Source organism: Rhamphochromis longiceps, linkage group LG1 (assembly GCF_057381845.1).
Source record: "Rhamphochromis longiceps isolate RC_006_pf linkage group LG1, R_longiceps_female_GT1.1, whole genome shotgun sequence".
Taxonomy (NCBI): domain Eukaryota; kingdom Metazoa; phylum Chordata; class Actinopteri; order Cichliformes; family Cichlidae; genus Rhamphochromis; species Rhamphochromis longiceps.
Window position 1 is genome coordinate 17,261,584 of NC_140557.1, and position 20,060 is coordinate 17,281,643.

The window sequence follows — 20,060 nt, forward strand, 5'->3', positions numbered from 1 at the left end:
TGTTTTAGGATACTGGTGGATGCGAGTAAAAAGGCCATAACAAAAATGGTTATATTAGAAATTACCCACGCGAGTACACTGGTTCATTGAGATGTTATATATGAAAAATATGATCATGTATGATATTTGTGCAATGGATATATTTAACTTTTGATTAACTTTTTGCCCCATGGCCTTCCAATCATGGACCAACCACTCTACCTACTGAGCTTCCCACGCCTACATGTTTTAATTGTCAAACATTGTCAGATGTGTCCAGTGCTGAACAGGTGTCTGTATTACCTGTTTTGGAGAAGAGAGTTTATAGAAATCAATCTGTCTTAAACTGTCTAAACATCACCGAAAATTTTTTTAGATATTGCATAATATTGGATATTATTAGCTATGTCTTTGTCTTTGCCATACACATAGATTATTTGATTATATTTGTGTAAAAATAGGAAGATAAAACAATACAATATTCTGCTTGAGGAAATTTTGCTGAAGTCTTTTCTGAATGTCTTGCTATATGTATGAATACATTTGGTCTGGTAGCCCCCCCCCCCCCCCCCCCCCTTTTTTTTTAAAGATCAAATCAGCCCTTGCACTGAGGAGCAATACTCATCTTATCAAGTAATAACTGGTTTGTCAATTATAAGCATATAGTACAAGACCGTTTGGTACCCTTTTGAATGAGTTTGCATGCTAACATGATTTTTAAGTGGTAACAAAATAGGCAGTGTTTAGATAAGAGATACAGACCTGCAGTGCTTCTGGGCATGACATTTGAGAAGAGAGAACATGAGCATCTTCAGCTAACACGTGTGGTTTCCCAGCCAAAGGTCAGGAACAAGTGGAAGACTGAGCTTGCGAAAAGGTCAAAGTCTCTTTGAAAATGCTGCTAACAAAATAGTATCATAAACAAGTATTCATATCAGGTTCATGAAATCTACTAATGTGCCGTTAGTTTTATTGGAAAATATGATAGATAATGAACTGAGATTCTCTACTGACAAACTATTGTACAAAAATATTTTGAAAGATGAGTTTGCTACACAAAGGGACTTTGGAGAATGCCACAGCACTGACAGGATAGATGTTAATGTGACATTTAAAGCAGACCGCACAGTTGGATGTCTTGTATTTCAATTTTTATGTATAATATATCCAACGGCCACTGAAAGATACAACCCCAATTTAGAAAAAATAATGATGCAACGATATGCAAATCTCACAAACCCATATTTTATGTGGCAATAAATGTTTACATTGAGAAAATTTGCCATTTTGAGAAATAATTTATGGCATCAACAGGCTTTTTATAAAATTAGGATAGCCCCATGTTTACCACTGTGTAGCATCACCTTTTCTTTTAACAGTGCTGCTCAACAGTCATGGGTTTTCTTTATGAGATTTTTTTGTTTCATGAGGCTCAAAATGTTTTCAATTGGCCTGGACACCAATTCCATTGGCACTGAAGCACCCCCATATCACCTCAACTGAAATCTGAAGTGGTTCCTTACCTCTTTATTCCAGAGGAATACATTTCTTCCAAAACTTCCATTTCTTTTAAAAACAATTTTGAATTTAAATTCCTCTGACCCCCCAAAGGTTTTCCAATTTATCTCATTCCATCTTAACTTAGTTTTGTCCCAAAGAAGATGGTAGTGTTTTGGATCATGTTCACTTCATGAAATGTATTTTCTAATACATGTTTTCTAAATCACTCACCCAATTATTGTCACTTAGTAATAGGTTTGTGACTTTGTTACTTTAAGCATCTTTTTTCTTGCTTACTTTCTTTTTTTTGTAATTGGAGTGCTGCATTGTTTACACATAGAACCAGCTGATAGTGTTGAAAAGTGAATAGATCTCTAAGGACCTATGAAATCAACAATGGGGATAGAGTACTGGAACTAAGCGTAGAACTAAGAGAAAGAGATTTAAACCATCTGTTCCAGCTATCGTCATGAGAAATGTGGGGTCCTTGGGAAAGATGGATGAGTTCGGAGTGGTGATTAAGACCCCAGGAGAGTGTCATTAGTGTAGTATGATGATGATAAATGTGAATAAACTCACAATTCCTTGAAAAATTTATCTGAATAGAAGAAGAAGACTACACGATTTAATTCACTTCAACTCAGTTTAATTTATATCAAACCAAATCATAACAACAGTTGCCGTTGAGGTGCTTTATAATTCAAGGTAAAGGTAAAGACAATAATCCAGGGAAAACCCCAACAATTGGATGACCCCCTCTGAGCAAGCTCTTGATGACAGTGGGAAGGAAAAAAAACAGTCTCTTTTAAGAAGAAGAAATCTCAAGCAGAACCAGGCTCAGGGAGGGGCAGCCATCTGCCGTGACTGGCTGGGGAGGGGAGGAAAACAGGACAAAGACGTGCTGTGGAAGAGAGCCAGAGATTAATAATAACTAATGATTAAATCCAGATAAACATGCTGTGTAGAACCCATGTCTATTGGAAGTAGAGTTTCCAATAGACATGGGTACAGTGGTTTAAATCGTATCCATCTAATAGACTCCAATTTGTTCATGGAAATGGAGAGTCCTCGTCACATACTAAGGTTAAATATGGAGTTCCACAGGGTTCTGTAATAGGACCTTTTTTTTTTTACACTATTACATGCCTCCCTTAGGCAGTATCATTAGAAGGCATAGCTTACAATTTCACTATGACACCCACGTTATCTGTCCATGAATCCAGATAACACACACCAATTAGTTAAACTGCAGGACTGTCTTAAAGACATAAAGACCTGGACGACCTCTAATTTTCTGCATCTAAATTCAGATAAAACTGAGGTTATTGTACTTGGCTTTAAAAATCTTAGAAATGTGGTATCTAAGCAGGTGCTTACTCTGGGTGATGTTACCTTGGCCTTCTGTGACACTGTGAGGAATCATGGAGTCATTTTTGTGGATATTTCCTTCAATGCTCATATTAAACAAATATGTAGGACTGCTTTCTTCCATTTGCACAATATCTCTAAAATTAGAAACATCCTGTCTCCAAGTGACGCTGAAAAACTAGTTCATGCATTTATTACTTCTAAGCAGGACTACTGTAATTTGTTATTATCAGGATATCCTAAAACTCCCTGAAAAGCCTTCAGTTGATTCAAAATGCTGGTGTAAAAGTACTGACAGACAGCAAGAGCATAGCATGTACTGGCTTCTCTTCATTGACTGTTAAATCCAGAATTGAATTTAAAATCCTGCTCCTCACATACAAGGTCTTGAAAAATCACACCACATCTTATTTAAATGACCTTATAGTACCACACCACCCCATTAGAGCACTTTGCTCTCAGACTGCAGGATTACTTGTGGTTCCTATAGTATTTAAAAGTAGAATGGGAGGCAGAGCATCTTCAGCTTTCAGGCCCCTCTTGTGTGGAACCAATTTTCAGTTTGAATTGATTTGGGAGGCAGAAAGCCTCTCTACTTTAAAGATGAGGATTAAAACTTTCCTTTTTGATAAAGCATATAGTTAGGGTTGGGTTAGGTGACCCTGAATCCTCCCTTAGTTAGACTGCATTTTTCCTTTTTAAAAAGTGGGTCCCCTAAAAAAAAATTGGGAAAATATTGGCCTAGGGGAAGCAGTCAGATGTACCATGGCAGCCTCCCAAGAAGGCTGCCAGATGAGGTGATGTGGCACAGAGTGGCAAAAAGTCAAATGGAGGAAGCTGTGGAGTATGAAAACAGACTGTTTCACTGTCAGAGCTATCTATAATGTGTTGGCCTTTACAACAAATTTACATTGCTCGAGTGGTGAGGATCAAGCCTATCACCATTGTGCCACTCCAGCTACATTCAAACACATCCCCCTGTGTTTTAAGAACAGTTTAATGCTTTTTACTGAACATTGCTCTGAACATCTTGGAGTAAATGAAAAAGGTTCTCTGTAGATTCAGGCTGCCTGAGACTGAGTTTACAATATTGAAATCTGTCCTCATATTGGTCATATTCTGTTTAGGAGGGTTTGGGCCAGATTTAGTAATGTATTGTACCAGTGTAAACTTGATTTTGACATTAATAAAGTGCAAAGAGAACAAAGTGACAAGATTGTGTGTAAGAGGTGGAAATTCAGAGATTTTTGTGACTGACAGTCTTGTAGGTATATACTGGTATTTCTGGGAGTTCATTTCTGAAGGTGCAAAATATAAGAAGAATAATATGTAAAGGAAGCATGTGACATAATTTTCTAAGGTTTGCAGTGTGAAGTTTAGTACTAATTGTAGTGATAGTTAATGTAGAAAAAAAAAGTCTTATTTTTTGTGCTTGATTTTGAAATTAACTGACTGTGCCTGTGTTTAGCTTTTTTAGACCCGATTTGGTAAATCACCTGTAAAAATATCGAAACATTTCTTAAACTGAAAACACTATGTCCAGATGAACACAATGAACTTTTGGGGATTGTCCAAAGACATTTATGCTAGGTCCCCAGTCAACAAGTCTTCAACAGCTCCTGTATATAACTTGTGGCAAACTTTGGCCAAGGTATTCGTGTTTCAGAAGCTGACATGTAATAGTTTCTGACATTTTGTGTGATTTCCTCGAAGCCTTTTAGATATGGCCTGAGTCTCCTTAGCGTTAAAGACAGGATTCAATAAGTAATGCTTCAACAAGCCCCAGCACCTGGCGGTCCCCGTCACCCTCTGGCTGAATGTAATCATTTGTGATAGCCCCTGTACGCTTGCTGGTCTCCCAACAGCACATGTTTCACTCAGGCTTTTAGAGGGACATCAAAATGCATTACCTCCAAAGCTGTAGATGGGGGTCTGAATGCATGAAGCCATGGTGGAAATAAAGACATTAACTCTATCTCCAGACCAAGGTTGCTGAACTGAGCTGAGTTACATTACAGTTGCAGTCGTTATGCATACTACTGTACATCAAGGGGTCATTTCTATGTGAATGCCTCTGCCTCTCAACTCAATGTACACAGTAATAATGTCTGAACTGTATATCTATTACTATAATCAACATTTAATGATACAATTTTGTGACTTTCATATTTGTTTTCCTTCTCTTTTCTAGCATTATTCTGTAGCTACCTCTTTTTCTCCTTCAAATTAAGTGGAAACAACATGGTAAATCTTAGGTTTTCTGCACATACTGCTGTTGCATGGTAAATATGGCCTTAATGACTTTGCAGCAGGGGGTTTGGCTGTTTAATGAGCACACTCTCCTGCTCCACCATGTTCAAATGAGAGCCTAATTTCATTTCCCCTCTTGACCTCTATTCCTCTTAGAAAATAACAAAGCACAGGGGATTTTTTTTTTCAAAGGCGGTAGAGAAAATAAGAGGTGTGTGGAGAAAGAGTATAATGATGAGATTTTGCCCGTGATGATAGACGGCACTTATATCACCACACTCTTCCTTAAATCCGTGAGCAGTATCTTGAATTTTTCACCTACACAAGCAGACATGGAATGAAAAAAAAAAGAAACTCAAGAAGAATATTTGATACTTTTTGGGGAAATGTGAAAAGTAAAGCTATTACAAGCAGCTAGTGGACTTATCTTATTGCAATAACTCAAAACTATTGAATTAAATTGAATTAAAGGGTGTTTAAGACTATAAACCGATGAAAGTGTTTACTGATGCCATAGTGGAAATGAGTGGTAGACTTGTTTTCCTATGGACTTGAAAAATGACAAATGCCTTACATATTGCCCAAGTAAAAAAATTTCTTGTATGTCAAAAAAAAAAGGAAAAAAATAGATAAGCCAAAATGGCAGCTTTAAATGACAGCCAGAAAAGATAGGATCTGTTTTTTTCAGACCAGCTGTTAGAAAACTGTCCTAAGATTTGATGCCTTAGATGTGGCAGTTGATGAAACCACTTCACAAGCAACCAGCAGACCATGGCGTCACTTTAGAGGAAACCACTCAGTGGGTGTCTAGACCAACAGCAACACTCTTGTGTGCTGATAACACCACATCCACACACCACATGTGTTCTGTTCAACAGATCGAATGATTTTAACTTGAAGTCATGAATCCTTAAAAACTATCCCCTTTCTTCTTTGCCCATATTAGGCCTTTCCAATAAATCATGTGCACAACTGTGATCAGTCAAAATTATTTGTTTTTTTACATTTCTCTTCACATAGTTCTGTCCATCCAACATGTAGACTAGACAAATGTTGTGTTATTTCATTTACTTTTGTGCCATCCAACTGAACACAAATTTAGTAATACAAGAAAAAGTAATGACATCTGTTCTTGTCCAAAAATTGTTACCAAGAACAAAGGCCGTTTTCAACATTTCTATATTTTGCATCACTAGTTGCACACCGACATACCTGTTAGTAACTTGCTAGTAGCACATTCACAGTTTCCTGCTGTTGCTTTTGAATGACTGGCTCTCTTGAAGCTTTTTGTGGCTAAGTGTCCCACTCAAGGGCAACTAAAGAATAACTGCTGAAGGTCTGACAGTTCATTACTCATTCAATTTCATCACTCGGCTTCTATTAACTCGTGTGGCTATTTAAGGCATAACATCCCTGGTCTGATTAAAAGCTACATGTACTTTATAAAACAAAAACACAAAGAGATTTGCTTTAGAGACTAGAAAAGCCAGACTGCAAACCAAAATAAAAGTCACCTATATAGAAATCCATATTCAACAAGTCCAGACTCTTTGTTGACTCACAATTAGGGGGGTTATGACCCCCCCAAATAATCAGACTGACCAATATAACCCCCCCAATAAAATGATGAATTATCTTTCATAAATAGGCTGTTGGTTTTCTTTACTCATTTCAGGTATTACCAGCAAAATAGCTGCATGTTTAATCATCTGGGAATTTACCCAGATGTATTTATTTACTTAGACAGAGATCTTGACCCCCCCCCCCCCCCCCCAATGTTCAGCACAAAGTTCCGCCGATGTCTGGCCCTTCAGTTGATCCATCTACTGTCCATTGAAGCCACATTGGAAATGGTCTCAGTGGAAGAGTGGCTGTCAATACCCCATTCTTAAGGAAAGCAAGCAGGGAGAAAAGGCAGAGATATTACACAAGAAGTAAATATCTGTGAAAAGGGGTTATACAGAGTAATGAATCCAAAAAATTGTGTTTACAGCCATCTGTAAAACACAGTAGAGGCTTAGTCATGGCTTGGGGTGATTCACCGTGTCTTTGGGGATCTTGTCAAACTTGATAGAATCATAAACATAGTAAAGTATCTCATGTGATATCATGCAATACCATCTATAAAGCATCTGATTGGTAACTGCTTTATTTTTCAGCATGACAGTGATCCCAAACATACTGCAGAAAAAGTACTGAACAGAAAAACACACAATAGAACACTGTCAGTCATGGGCTGGTCTCCCCAAAGCCCGCATCTAAATATTACTGAAGCATCATAGGATCATATAGGATAGGATTATCTTGACAGAGAGCAGAATAAAAGCCAGCCAACATCCAAAGAAGAGCTTTGAATGTCCTTCAAGAATTCCGACAAACTATTTCTGAAGACTACTTAAATATAATAAAAGAACCCTTGCCCAAGAGAGTTCAAGATATGTTGAAGAACAAAGGTGGTCATACAAAATATTGTTTTTCAAGCTCACTGGAATTGTAAAAACAATGTCTTTGCCTTATATACTATATTTTTATGTATGTTTGCAGATGTTTACCTATTTTCAATATTCTTAGCAAAATATAAAGAAATTAGGGGCGACTCAAGACCTTTGCAAACTACTGTACAGTTGTGTGCCAAGTGCAAAGATTTGAATTGCATGAACAGATGGGATGTAATGATTGTGCAAATCGTGTTCTCATCCACATTAAATTTTGTAAAAGGCAGTGAATAACCTTGGCTCTGAAAGTAAGGAAGAGATTCTGCTCAGCAGGGCAACGAGACAAAATGCTTTCATCACACCTGCTGGTTTACTGTTCTGCTATCTAAACTCTGTTCCTTTCCTTCCCCATCATCCATCCATCAACACAGCAGTAAATGCACAGAGCATAGCCACTCTCCATTTGTCAGTGCCTATCAGAAACGGTTGCATGCCCATTACATGCCTGCTGACCCCTCTGAAGTCTAAAATAAACTCTGGGGTGTTGCAAGAAAAATGTCACAAATGATAAAATATAGCCTATACCACCCGAGAAAGATTAAGAAGCAAAGAAACAGAGGGATTACATCAAGTCTTCACTTTTTATCATCCAGTGGTGTCATTGTCATGTTTTTATTTCAAAGCCTGAGAACTGCCTGAAACAGATATGCTTTGGATGAAAAAAAGGCACAGGAGCAAAAAGGGCAGAAAAGAAGGTGAAGAAGATAACAAGAGACGGAGGCAGTAAGTTATCAGAAGAAAATATTTTATTTCTCAGCCTGTTATTGAGACACATGAGGTCAAAATACAACAAACCAGAAGATGGATTAAAAAATTATAAGCTATGTGTCTATGTTTTTCAGACTAGCACTCATTTCAGTGTTTCTTTTTTTCTGTTTTTCTTCAGGAAATGGCAGAGAAAACCCAGAACTAAAGCAGTGAAGCGCTTCTGCGGTTGAGGATTTGTTTTCGGAGGTATTAAATGCTTAACCAATAAATCACTAGAAGAATACCTGTAAATGATTACCATAGCAGTTCTGCACTGACTTTAAGCTTATTCATTTGAACTAAAAGTGTAAAAAGTGAGCAGGAGTATGGATATAGCAAGTAAAAATAAAAGAATACAGACAAAAGAAACAGCTGAGTTTCAATCAGAATTAACAAATCAGTCTGGTATTCAATACAAACCTGTAGTCCAATGTACTTTATCCTAAGAATTGCAAGAAAACTGGATATGTAGAGCACTACAATTTTGTGTAGGAACATTTTGCTGTTGTGTAATTAATTAAAAATATTGTTGTGGTGGGTTTGAGCAAAACACTAAATGACTGTAGTCTGTACCAAATGGTGGCCAAACTAAATGACCAACTGCCATCTCAACAGACAGCTCCATGGGTTTTACATATTTATGTATCTATGTAGTAAGTATAGGGTCACTCTGTCCTGCTATCAAAAATTAATCGTTGTCTATGTGGAGCTAACAGGTTACGGCACTACAGCTGGGTTGCTTCTGCTTGGTGAATGTTTTTCAGATGTTACTGGGGGATCAATAGAGAGAAGTGCTGAAAAGATCTATATCTATTCTTGTTTTGCTTATAATGACAGTGTGGGGTTTTGTCCCAAGCATTAAAAAAGGCAAACGTACAAACATTATAATTTTTTATCATTTAACTTTTGTGTTGCAAGAAAATCGAGAGCAATGCAATTACAGAGAAGCTATTTGTGACTAAAGTTTTTCTTTCTTTCTTTCCAAATTAGTCACCTTGACAACCGTGAAGCATGCTTTGTTATTTCCTTTGTCTGTGTCACGGTGCACATGTCTTTCTTAAGACACTTAAGTGATGCCACACGCACACACGCAGTCGTCGCACGAGAGTTCAGTCCAACTATGTTAAATGCGTTTCCTCTGCGTAAACGTTCAATGACAAGAATTAGGTTTTTTTTGTTTTTTTTTCTCTTGTTTTGCGTTCATCACTCACTCGGTTTGTAAATAGCTGTGCCCCTGGAGACCGCTACACAGCGCTCATTCTGCGCTTGGCTTTCCCCCCGGACCCCTGCTACCCTGTTCACTTTAACCAGCTTCACGCGGTGTGCCGTTCTTGTAGAGCGAGCGCAGAGCACATCCCAGTCAGTCTTCACTTCTCCTCTCTCCCGTTCACTCCGGGATGGAGCTGTCCTCCTAGCGCAGCAGAAGTGTACTTCAGCAGTTGGCAACTTGGTTTGACGTTAAGGAGAAGCTGAAGCAAACGTCAGTTCTTCTTCTGACAAGATTTCTTTCACCTCCGCGCATTAACTTGGCTGTCGCAAATCTGCAAAATGACAGCAACCGGACTACATCCACGCTTTGTGCTCCTGCTTTGCTTCATCTCCACCGCGGCGTGCAATACGTTTGCATTCACCGAGGAGCCTTCTGACAGAGGCGGGAGGGCGGACGGGTATTGTAGTCGGGTATTACGGGCTCAGAGCAATAGGAAAGAGGGCAACAGCGAGTTTCGGCTCCGGGTAGAAGGAGACCCGGAGAGCTATCACCCAGGGAGCACATACAGAGGTTGGTGTTAGCGATATACGCGTAGTACGCTGCTTTCCATTGTGCCTGTGCATTGCCTCTAAGCCACAGTCACCAGACTATGCAAACTTAAGATAAGTTTCTGCACAATCTACTTTTGATGCGGGGCGAGCGCTAAGATGATTACGCACAATCGCAATAAGCAGACATGTATTTTAACTACTAAAAGATTAACGAGAGATCATTTTAAATCTGATTTGAACATCTGTGAGCAAATAGAGTGCCTAAAATAGTTTTGTATGATCAAAATTTTAAGAAGGCTTTTTTCTGAGAAAGCTAAATCCCTCTATGAACTCTTGCGTGCGTTTGGTGTTGTGTTCCATACTTAACAAGTTTCTTGAAAGCCAGCCCCGGATTTCTCTCTCTCTCTCTTTTCCTAAAAGGAAAGTTTTTGGGTGCAGTAAATGGGCATGTGCCATCTGCTCTGTGATTTCTAGTCTCCTGCCCTTCTGGTTCCGACAATGTGTTGCGCTGCAGTTGGATCATTGCTGCCTGCTTTAATTCCAACTACTTTTTGTTTAGCAATCAAAATGACAACTGCATTATTTTAAATGTTTGAATGATTTAGCTTCAGTTTAAATCAGTATTTGTTAATATCTAAAGACACCAATTAAGTTGCCGAGTACAGCAACTACAGTTTTCTGCAGTAACTCAACGTTCTTTAATGTTGTGACTGATTGTAAAAATGGGCAGAAATTCCATCCTAAACATAATCTGGCTAATTTGACAATCTGAGAAAAGCAATGTGCAAATTACATTAACTTTAGCTTGTCCTTTATATATTTGAGCTTAAAATATATAGTATTATTTATACATACAACACTACTCAAGCAGGTATTTTAACCCACTTTAATCAGGTATTTGGAAGAAGAACTGTAGTTAAGCTGCTCCCTGTCAGGTGATGTTGTCTTCTAATATTTTTTTGTTTCCATGTAGTGACTGTGACTGCAGCCAGCCCCTCCTACTTCAGAGGGTTCACCCTTATTGCCATGAAGGATGGTGCAGAAGGTGACAAAGACGAGGACTATGCTGGGAATTTTCAGGTATGGTAACAGCCAACACATATGGCTGTGTGTTATGGATTAGAAATTTCTCACTGATTAATAACCCATCCCCTTATTTGTCTAACATGTTTATTTTTTAAATTGGGACACAGCAAATTTTAAATTAATACTAGCCAGCATATTTTGCCACGCCTGCACTCTTCATACCATCCTTCATCTAGCATAACAACTGTGCATGACATGAGTGGAGAGACAGATATTTTCCTTAGACAGCCCTCCTGTCTTCACATGTGTCAAAGTGTGATTATTCTCACCTCACCTCCTCTAAAAGGCTTGATATAGCATGTGAAAGGAGCCTACTCTCAGCACATCTTCCCTTGAGCTATGCTTTGCTTTGACTGCTGGAAGGTGTGTGTAGAGTTTGAGAAGCCATCTATTCAAAAAGTAGGCATGTATGTATGTACTGTACAACAAAGTAGATGAGAGGGTAATTAACCTTTTATACAAGAAGGTCCAGCTGGAGTACTGTAGGGAGGAGGAAGAGAACAGAGAGGGGCCAAGAGTGTGAAAGACAAAAAGAGAAGGCAAGGCAACTGGTGCTGCTATGCACATGTGATAATGGCCAAATAATTGTAATGCAGCGTGATCAGACAAGTGGTAGGGAAAAGACATGATAGTTAATGAAATTTCATGTGTATTTCCAATAATTTGTATGCAGTCTGTGTTACTACTATACAAAGGAACTACACTATAAGGTGATAAAATTTATCCATCCATCCATTCTATTCTGTTTATCCTTATCAGGTTTGTGTGTGTGTGTGTGTGTGTATGTTTGTGTGTGTGTGTGTGTATGTTTGTGTGTGTGTGTGTGTACAGTTAGGATGGCAGTTTAAAAAATGTCTAGGATTTAAAGATTGCATAAGATGACACAAAGGATTTGGAAAGAACTCAGCAAGAAAATAACTGATTTTAGCTTCATAAATATTTCATAAAAATCCTAGATTATAGTTAATAAGGCGTATAATAAAGCCATTATATCACATTAATATACTATAATAATAAAGAAAAACCCATTTCAGTCTTAGTCATAGCCAAATCCATATTCCTGTTGAGAACTTTTAACAGCATGTCTGGCTTTCTCCTGTTTAGCCTCCTGCAAATGTGTTCATTTTAACTGTTTCTTACATAAAAATCCACTATTTTACTAAACCTTTACGGTTCAAAGAGAGGTTCACACAGCAGTGCACAGGCTGCTCTGATCACAGTTACTGCAATGCTGTGGCACTCTTTGTGAACCTAAGCCTTGATTATGACAGGACATAAAGACAGGAACACATTGTTTTTGTCCTGTCTGCACCTCACAACTCATTACCCAGCATCAACACCACCAAGGTTCTTTTTTCTCTCGTATTTGTTGTTGCAGTTGATTTCATGACGTTTTTCTTTAATGCCAGCCTCGAGTGCGTCCCTCAGACATATGCCGGAGTGTGGCTTGGAGTGACGGGGCGCTAAACGTCAGGAGTTAATATAGGAGAGACTGCATCATTTAAATGACACTCACATCCCTCAGCACATGAATGGGTGCTGAGTGGACAGAGAATAATAGATAAAATGGATAGATGTTTGATCATTGCCTTTTAGATGTTCGCTTTAGAAGTAAAAAGAGCAGATGTGTCAGTACTGTGACCTGCTGCTTTTGATTGGACTCCTGCCGGGTTTTTTAGAAGTTTAAGGTCTCTTTCACGGCTGCAGATGATCACCTGTCTTTCCAAGCAGTCTGTGACAGAGCAGTAAAAATAAACTGCTGTCTAAAGAGATATGTCTCTATCATCACCTGCTCAGTCAGTCTTTCATACTTTATGTCTCTTATGTCAGAAACCTATATACACATACGCGCGCACAGACACACTATTGCTCCTTTGTGAAAGAGCTCTGGGTGGACCAGCCCCAAGGAATTGAAGGAAAAGAAAGAAAAAAAGGAAGCTGCAACAGAGGCTTTAGGCTTTATTTAACATACAGCTCATTTGAAATCTGCTGGTGTGCCCCATCTCAGCCGTCTTAGGACAGCTCCCGACTTGATGAAAAGCACTTTTATTGAGCTCTCTGGGGAGGTCAGCTGCCACTGTGTGTCTGTGTGTGTTTTTTTGGCAAGAGTGTACACCAGCAGGGAATGCTGGCGATGTCTGATGAGACATTACTTCTCAGCAGGGTGAGATAATAGGACAAGAAAAGGCAAATTGTCATGTGGCTGTGTGGCTATATGTGGGCTGGAATTGTCAGGATGTGTTTTGAAATTTCTGTGGCGGTTGTGCCATTTGCAGCTACTTTTCTGCAGCCCCTATGTTATTTTAGATTGTTGCTGAATGATGTTTGGCTCTGACCAGGGCATAGCATAGAACCAAGCACTTTCTTTGACACAAAACTCTTGCATAAACTCAGAAAACGCAACTCGAGTCTTCCAGTGGAATGTCCCGTTTTGTTAGTTTTCCTAACAGCCATTGTCAAGCTATTGGCAGAAGATCTGAAAACGAGGGAGTAAAAAAACAGGATCATAGGTTGTCTTGCAGCAAATTAGTCGCTTCTTTTTGCAGATGGTGTTCAATGCAGTCCCATGTGACTTCTCTGCTTTTAACATGTGGTGTAGTCCATTCAGGGCAGCCCAGAATGCCTGTTAGAAACCATGGGAACATGGAGGGGAGGGGGTGTGTAATCTTTCAGATCACGATCGGCTGCATACACATGGATGGCATGCACACACACAAAGCTCCCGGACTCCCCTTCTGACTCTCCGTCTAACTCTTAACACACTCTCTCACACAAAATTTCAAAGGGAACTCATTCATAACGTGGAATGACAAAGGAAATTCTCCGCTGACAGCTTTATGGAGTGAGAAAGTTCCCTGCCTTTACTGCCCGGATGTCACTTCCTATCAGACAGATCCTTGGTCTCAGCGGTTGTGCTCTCTCATGCAGCCAACTCAACTAATTTTCTGTCCCACAGTTAAAATCATTCAGGTGCTTAATATCTCAGGTGTGGAGCTGAGTAAAGAGGGGAGCACGGATTTGGTCTCTTCAGCCTAATTCAAGTCTGGGGACTTTTTTTAAATGACCTGAAGACATCAGAAGCGAAAGCTAAAGTGACTGCATCCCGCCTGTGCCCCACGTCATGCAGTGCCTCTGCTTCGGCCAAGAAACCTCACCTGGTGTGCATAGCTTTTATGAGCTCGGTTGGCTTACCCACAGGGATGTTCACACTGTGCTTTGATGCCAGAAAAAATTCTAGAATCAAGGTTGAGACTTGCAGTGGCCAACATTTGCCTGCTAGTCGTACAGCCAGGCGAGCCAACATGAGCTTGGCTGACATGATAGATAGTGACCCCCCTCTATTCAGGGAGGAGAAGCCCCCCCGGTGGTGGAGCCTTCAATAGCTTATTACTTTAACCAAAACTGCTGATTCGTTTCAACTGTCACAAGCATCTCTCCGCTCAGTAAAATAGATTGTTCTACTGCTTCTGTTTACCAGAAAATATATAAATATGCAGCACAGTCGGTAGTTTTGGCATCCTGATGCCACTTTATTATAAACAGCACCTGCTCACAACATCTTCTATAAATAGCTCTTGCATAGTTTGTAGCCACGATTTGTCCTGTTGTAAGAGAACAAAAATTGTTTAGGCACATCAGACATGTATATCAAGCCATTAAGCTCCCACATTACCACCCTTGGGAGATAGCTTTGAGCATGTCTATGTTTTTTAAGTGTTCCTTTTCTCTTTAATCCAAACACGTCAGCCTTAGAGCATTTTTCCATGATATCTGTAGCTTTTCCTTAAATATCTTTTAATATCTTCTCTGTGGAAGAAGGTTTTGCTCCTTTTTTGTGTTTTGACGCTATCATGGAACCCACAAAGGCTATCTATGTATCGATCTAAAAATGCAGTCCCCAAGATTAAAAACCTATTTTTAAGAGAGTCTTGGGCCAACATCTAGCACAGGTTTAAACCACGGACCCTCAACAACAGTAACCACTCAGCCAACATGCTGTTAAACTCATTACAGTAACTATTAAAGCTGGAAATGTGTTCTCTAATAACTAAAGCGTGTTTAAAGACCAGATAACTGATGGTGTAAGACTAACACGATTCACTGAATTGACTCATGTTTACAAAAAAAGTGTGTTTAATCTCAGTTCAGCTGTTAATTATGTTTGTGAGATCATGATACGACAAAATGTATCTGTGCGATCCAGCATCAAGAGAAGAAAATTACCTGCAAGTGTTTCCAATTCTTGTCTGATGCATTTATACTCATTACTGATCTCTTTGTGTGTTTGTGTGTCGATGCTTTACAGATAATTGATGAAGAGGAAACACAGTTTATGACCAACTGCCCCCCTGCAGTGACAGAGAGCACTCCTCGCAGAAGGACCAGTATCCAGGTGTTTTGGACTGCACCCCCTAGTGGCTCCGGTTGTGTTTTTCTCAAGTATGTATACAGCAACGGCTGGTCAGCCTGCTTAGCAGAGTCAAGCCCTCAGCTCAAACAATAAAAACAATATTCAAATTTAGTCTACATATCCAGCCTTCTGTCAAAAATACGGGTAATTGCAGGTTATCCTCCAGATGTATTACTCATGTGAAACTGATTCATGTAAGCTGAAGCTAGGCTGATCACGTTTAGGCTGCAAAGCAGAATTGGTCCCAACTACAGTTTAAATATGTACCTGGAACAAGAAACTCACCGTTGAGGCAGGCAGACATAATGCTTCGTTATTGTATTGTCACAAGGAACTTTGCAATAATTAAAAAAATGCAGAGCAGCACCTTTATAAACAGCACAGTGTGTGCTTTCTCTCCTGTGTGTACACACTTACACTCACACCCCCACAACACCGCAACCATCGCAAACAGAATCCAAATCTGACACTCTGTAACTGTCTGTACTTACTGTGCTTTGCCTGACTTAATATAGCTTTATAAATATCTTCAGATATTTAAATAAGATATTTTTTACCAACACTCTTGCTCTCTCTTAATTTCAAGTCCACATCTAATGAATTAATATTTATACAAGTATACTAAGTGAAATGTAGCCTCAAGTCTCAAGTAAGCAGCTTTTCGATTTTAAATAGATTATTTAGAACTAGGATTTTTAAAAGAGATTGATTTAGTGCAATGACTTTAGTTTAATTTTTTAACTAAATCCTTTCATTTGGCTTGATAAACTAAATATTACCTTCAGTAGTTTTATACCTGATATGCACCACTCATTTCTTGCTGTTGTAAGTGCTCTGGGCTTACTTGAACACAGAAGACTAGTCATGTTAAGCTGAGGACACATCATGACAGAAATCCATTTATTAATCCTGTACTTCACTGCGGGGAAATAATGAGAGTGCATGAAGTGGAAAGGCACTGAGGGTCTGTGCGGTTCACGAAGGCTTCTGATAAATGCATTATTTAACAGTTTGTATGTTCTTTCTCTGGTGTGTGATCTACATCTATCATTGTTTATTTACAAGGGAGATAATGGTTGAATTGTATTTGGTACTTAATAGATAAAGGAAACAGTTTAAAGTGTGACAGAGTGCACAGCCTTGAAAGAGATACTTAAAAGTGCAGAGATGTCGCTGCACTATCAGCACATAGACAATGCGGAAAGGAGAGAGTAAGAAGCTTACTGTTCAGAACACATGTCTGTGAAAATCATAATTACAGGCTGGCAGTGGGTATTTGTCTCTGCTCTTCACCCTGACTGCAGTAATGATGACAAGGTTTTTGCATATGCCACTCTGCTCGAATGCAGCGACTGTCCTAGTACAGTCTTATTGATATAAAAAGTGAAACTCTGTAAAAATTTTATGTGAAAGTCCCTGCACAAAAACCTCTTAGAGGGAGATACATTGCTGTTCACTGGTGGTTATTATATTGCACAACTTCCAGTAAAACGTTTGTGCATAAACAGGCACATACGGCATAATCACTGAACAGCAGAAAACAACATAACAATGTGAGATACCTTCCTATCTTAGATTAGCTTAGAGTAGACAAGTTTCATTACCAATGCAGGTATAGGGTAAATATTTGTTTTTCATTTTCTCCATATCAGGGAAGGTAGCTGCCTTTCAATAATGCTGTTGGTAAAATGTCATCTTTAAAAAAACAAACAAACAAGCAGACAAATAAAAAACATCTGGTCATGAACCTACAAGTGTGTGCACAAGTCTGTCTCATAGAAACTGACTCACATGTACCAGGAAATCCTGCTCCTCGTGAGTGGTTTGCTACAGTATAATTGATGGTCAGTTGCTGTCTTTTAGATGGAAAGTCTGAGCTTGGTGGTTTGGGTTTCTCAAAGGTTGATCCGTGATGATAGGGTTAGGCAAGGATGCTCATTTACCTCCTGAACTCAGAGCATTCATTTAAAAAATCTTACCATTTATTTTTAGCCTTCTCATAAGCTCAAATCAAAACCAAACTTTCCTTTGCTGGGTTTCTGTTGGTGTCTCACTCTTGTTTAACTAAAAATGATAGTATACAGAAGCGATGCAAAGATATATAGGCCTTGCAGAGTGCTATGAGCCTATTAGCAAATATAATGACCGTTATTAATGAAAGTGGCTGCTTAAAATAAGAAGCTGCTATATACGTGTTACAGTGTTCAAGAGAGAAATAATCATTTAATACGTTTTTTATTTATTTATTCCCTTGAGCTTAAGGGAATAATTGCTACTAGCCATCGTAATTCAAACCTAGTTAGACACCAAAAAGGTTTAAAAAAATGTCAGAATCTGAGAAAGAGTTGATTTTCTTCTCAGTCCTCTATTATTACTTTGGTGTATTATTATTCCTTGATTGGAAATAGAACATAAGAGACTACAAAGGGCTCGATAAATATAAACCTGTAAAAACCCATACCCATAAGTATCTAGTGACACAAAGTACTCTAGTCACAGTGGTATTATCAGACTGTAGTTCCACACAACCTGATTGGGTTCCACGGAAGCTATAACTAAATTCACTCCATATGTTGCTGTCACCACTGAATTTGCTACTATCTTGTCTCTTTCCATTTGTTGGTGCGAGATGTTTTATTTGTAATTTCCCTCTGGCATGCTATATGGATAGTAGTGTGGTATGTTTTGATGAGCTGTCTGAGTATATCAGTGATCTGGTGAATGTCACAACCACATGCAGCTGTCAGAGTGTGTTTAGCTCCATCAGTTAGATGACGCAGCAGATAAAGGATGCTTTGAGAACACTGGAAGCAGTCCTACAGAAATTAAATGTAAATACATTTGTCTTGGAGTGGATTTATGTTTAGGCATCTTGTGAGTTCTTCTTGCAACTGAGAATATGGATCTTCATTAATTTCATCTTTTTGTTGTAGCAGGAGCTGGTTGTAGCCCTAAAACAGTAGTCTCTGCTGCCCCCCCCCCCCCCCCCCCCTTTTTTTTTTTTTTTTTTACCTTTGCTTCTCTCTTTCTCACTGTCTTTCCTTTTTCTTTTTGTTAATCTCTCAGACTTACACTACCCGGAGACAGACACTCGTACACACACACACATTCAAATCAGTGCACTTTTGTGGTGATTGGGATCGGCGGTGGTGTGGATCCAGCAAAGTAAGATAGAATTTAAATTGGATGTTAAATAAGCATTACTCGGCCTGATTGTCTAGCCAGTCCAGGAAAGTGGGTGAGCAGTGAGGCAGAGTTTGCTCGTCTGTCTCTTGGAGATATGTGGAATTGGGGTGAGATTGAATTAAAGTGTGAACAATTAGAGAAGTGCTGGTGGTGTCACTTACCTTGAATCAGTTCATCTGTGTTATATGAGAGGCTATTTTGGCAGTAAAATCATACCTTCTTTCAAATACCATTTTAATCTTACATCAAGCAGGGATGTGAGGGAAGTGAGTACTCTCATGTGTAATATGATCTTATTGTCAGAGGTTCCCAAATTGTCTAACTTCTCAGTATTTGCCAAATTTTTAAGTTAGCAAACAGGATATTTTGATTAGAAATAAAAAAAGAAAGTACAAACTCAGTGCAACAAGAGTTAAGGGACCTGTGATCGCTGACGCAAGCTAGAAGACCTTTGATCATCGGAACAGAATCACAGACATGATTTCTAATGAACCTAACTACTGGAAACGAGAAAGGACAGGGGGAAAGATCGATGGCTAACTAAATAAAGGTTTTGGAAAACATTTCCAGCAATAATCTGGAGATATAGATTGAACCACTGTAACATTATTTGAAGTTGCAGGATGTCCTCAAAGACGTGCTTCAGAGTTAGTAAAAAGGTAATCAGCGGAAATTTAGGTTTCTGTGACAACCTGGACAATGTGAAGGAGACTGCATCCAGTCAGCCCCTATGGATTATGTCCAAGAAAAAAAATCCTTTTTCTCTTCTCTTGTTCTCTTCAGCACAGCACTGAAAGATTGGTGGAATTTGGTCAGGATTACTACTGTGAATGCATAGCCCTGATGGCTGGATGAAAGCGCTAAGCCAGTGTGGGTTTGTGGATGCAAGAGTGTTGAGGACACAACATTTATAGAGAGCACAATGCATGTCTGTGGAAATAACAAAACACTGGCTGACAAGATGCCTCCCAGCCCCTAGAAGCCTGGCAAAAGAGGAATATCCCAGCATGATAACAATATGAAGCTTCTTCTTATTCTTTTGGCTGCTTCCTTTAGGGGTTGCCACAGCTGGTTGCCTGCCTCCATCTCCCCCTATCCCTTCTGTCACACAAACACACTTCATGTCCTCTTTCACTACATCCATGGATATTTTCTTTGGTCTTCTTTTTTTTCTTCTGCCTAGAAGCTTCATCTTCAACAACCTTTGCCAGTATATTCACTATCCTTACACATATCTCTACCAAACCATCTCAGCCTTGCCTCTAACCTTTTCTCCA

The 20,060-nt window shown here is 39.1% G+C and overlaps 1 protein-coding gene across 1 annotated transcript in view; it reads left to right on the forward strand.

Moving 5' to 3' along the window:
- Positions 1 to 9,413: 9,413 nt before the first annotated feature.
- The window catches only part of spon1a (spondin 1a), a 66,883-nt gene continuing 56,236 nt past the window's right edge, over positions 9,414 to 20,060 (forward strand). Inside the window, exons 1-3 of the mRNA XM_085400686.1 lie at positions 9,414 to 10,119; positions 11,074 to 11,180; positions 15,493 to 15,626. Coding sequence (XP_085256812.1) covers positions 9,888 to 10,119; positions 11,074 to 11,180; positions 15,493 to 15,626 — 473 coding nt within the window. The 5' untranslated portion in view covers positions 9,414 to 9,887. The remainder of the gene's footprint in view (positions 10,120 to 11,073; positions 11,181 to 15,492; positions 15,627 to 20,060) is intronic.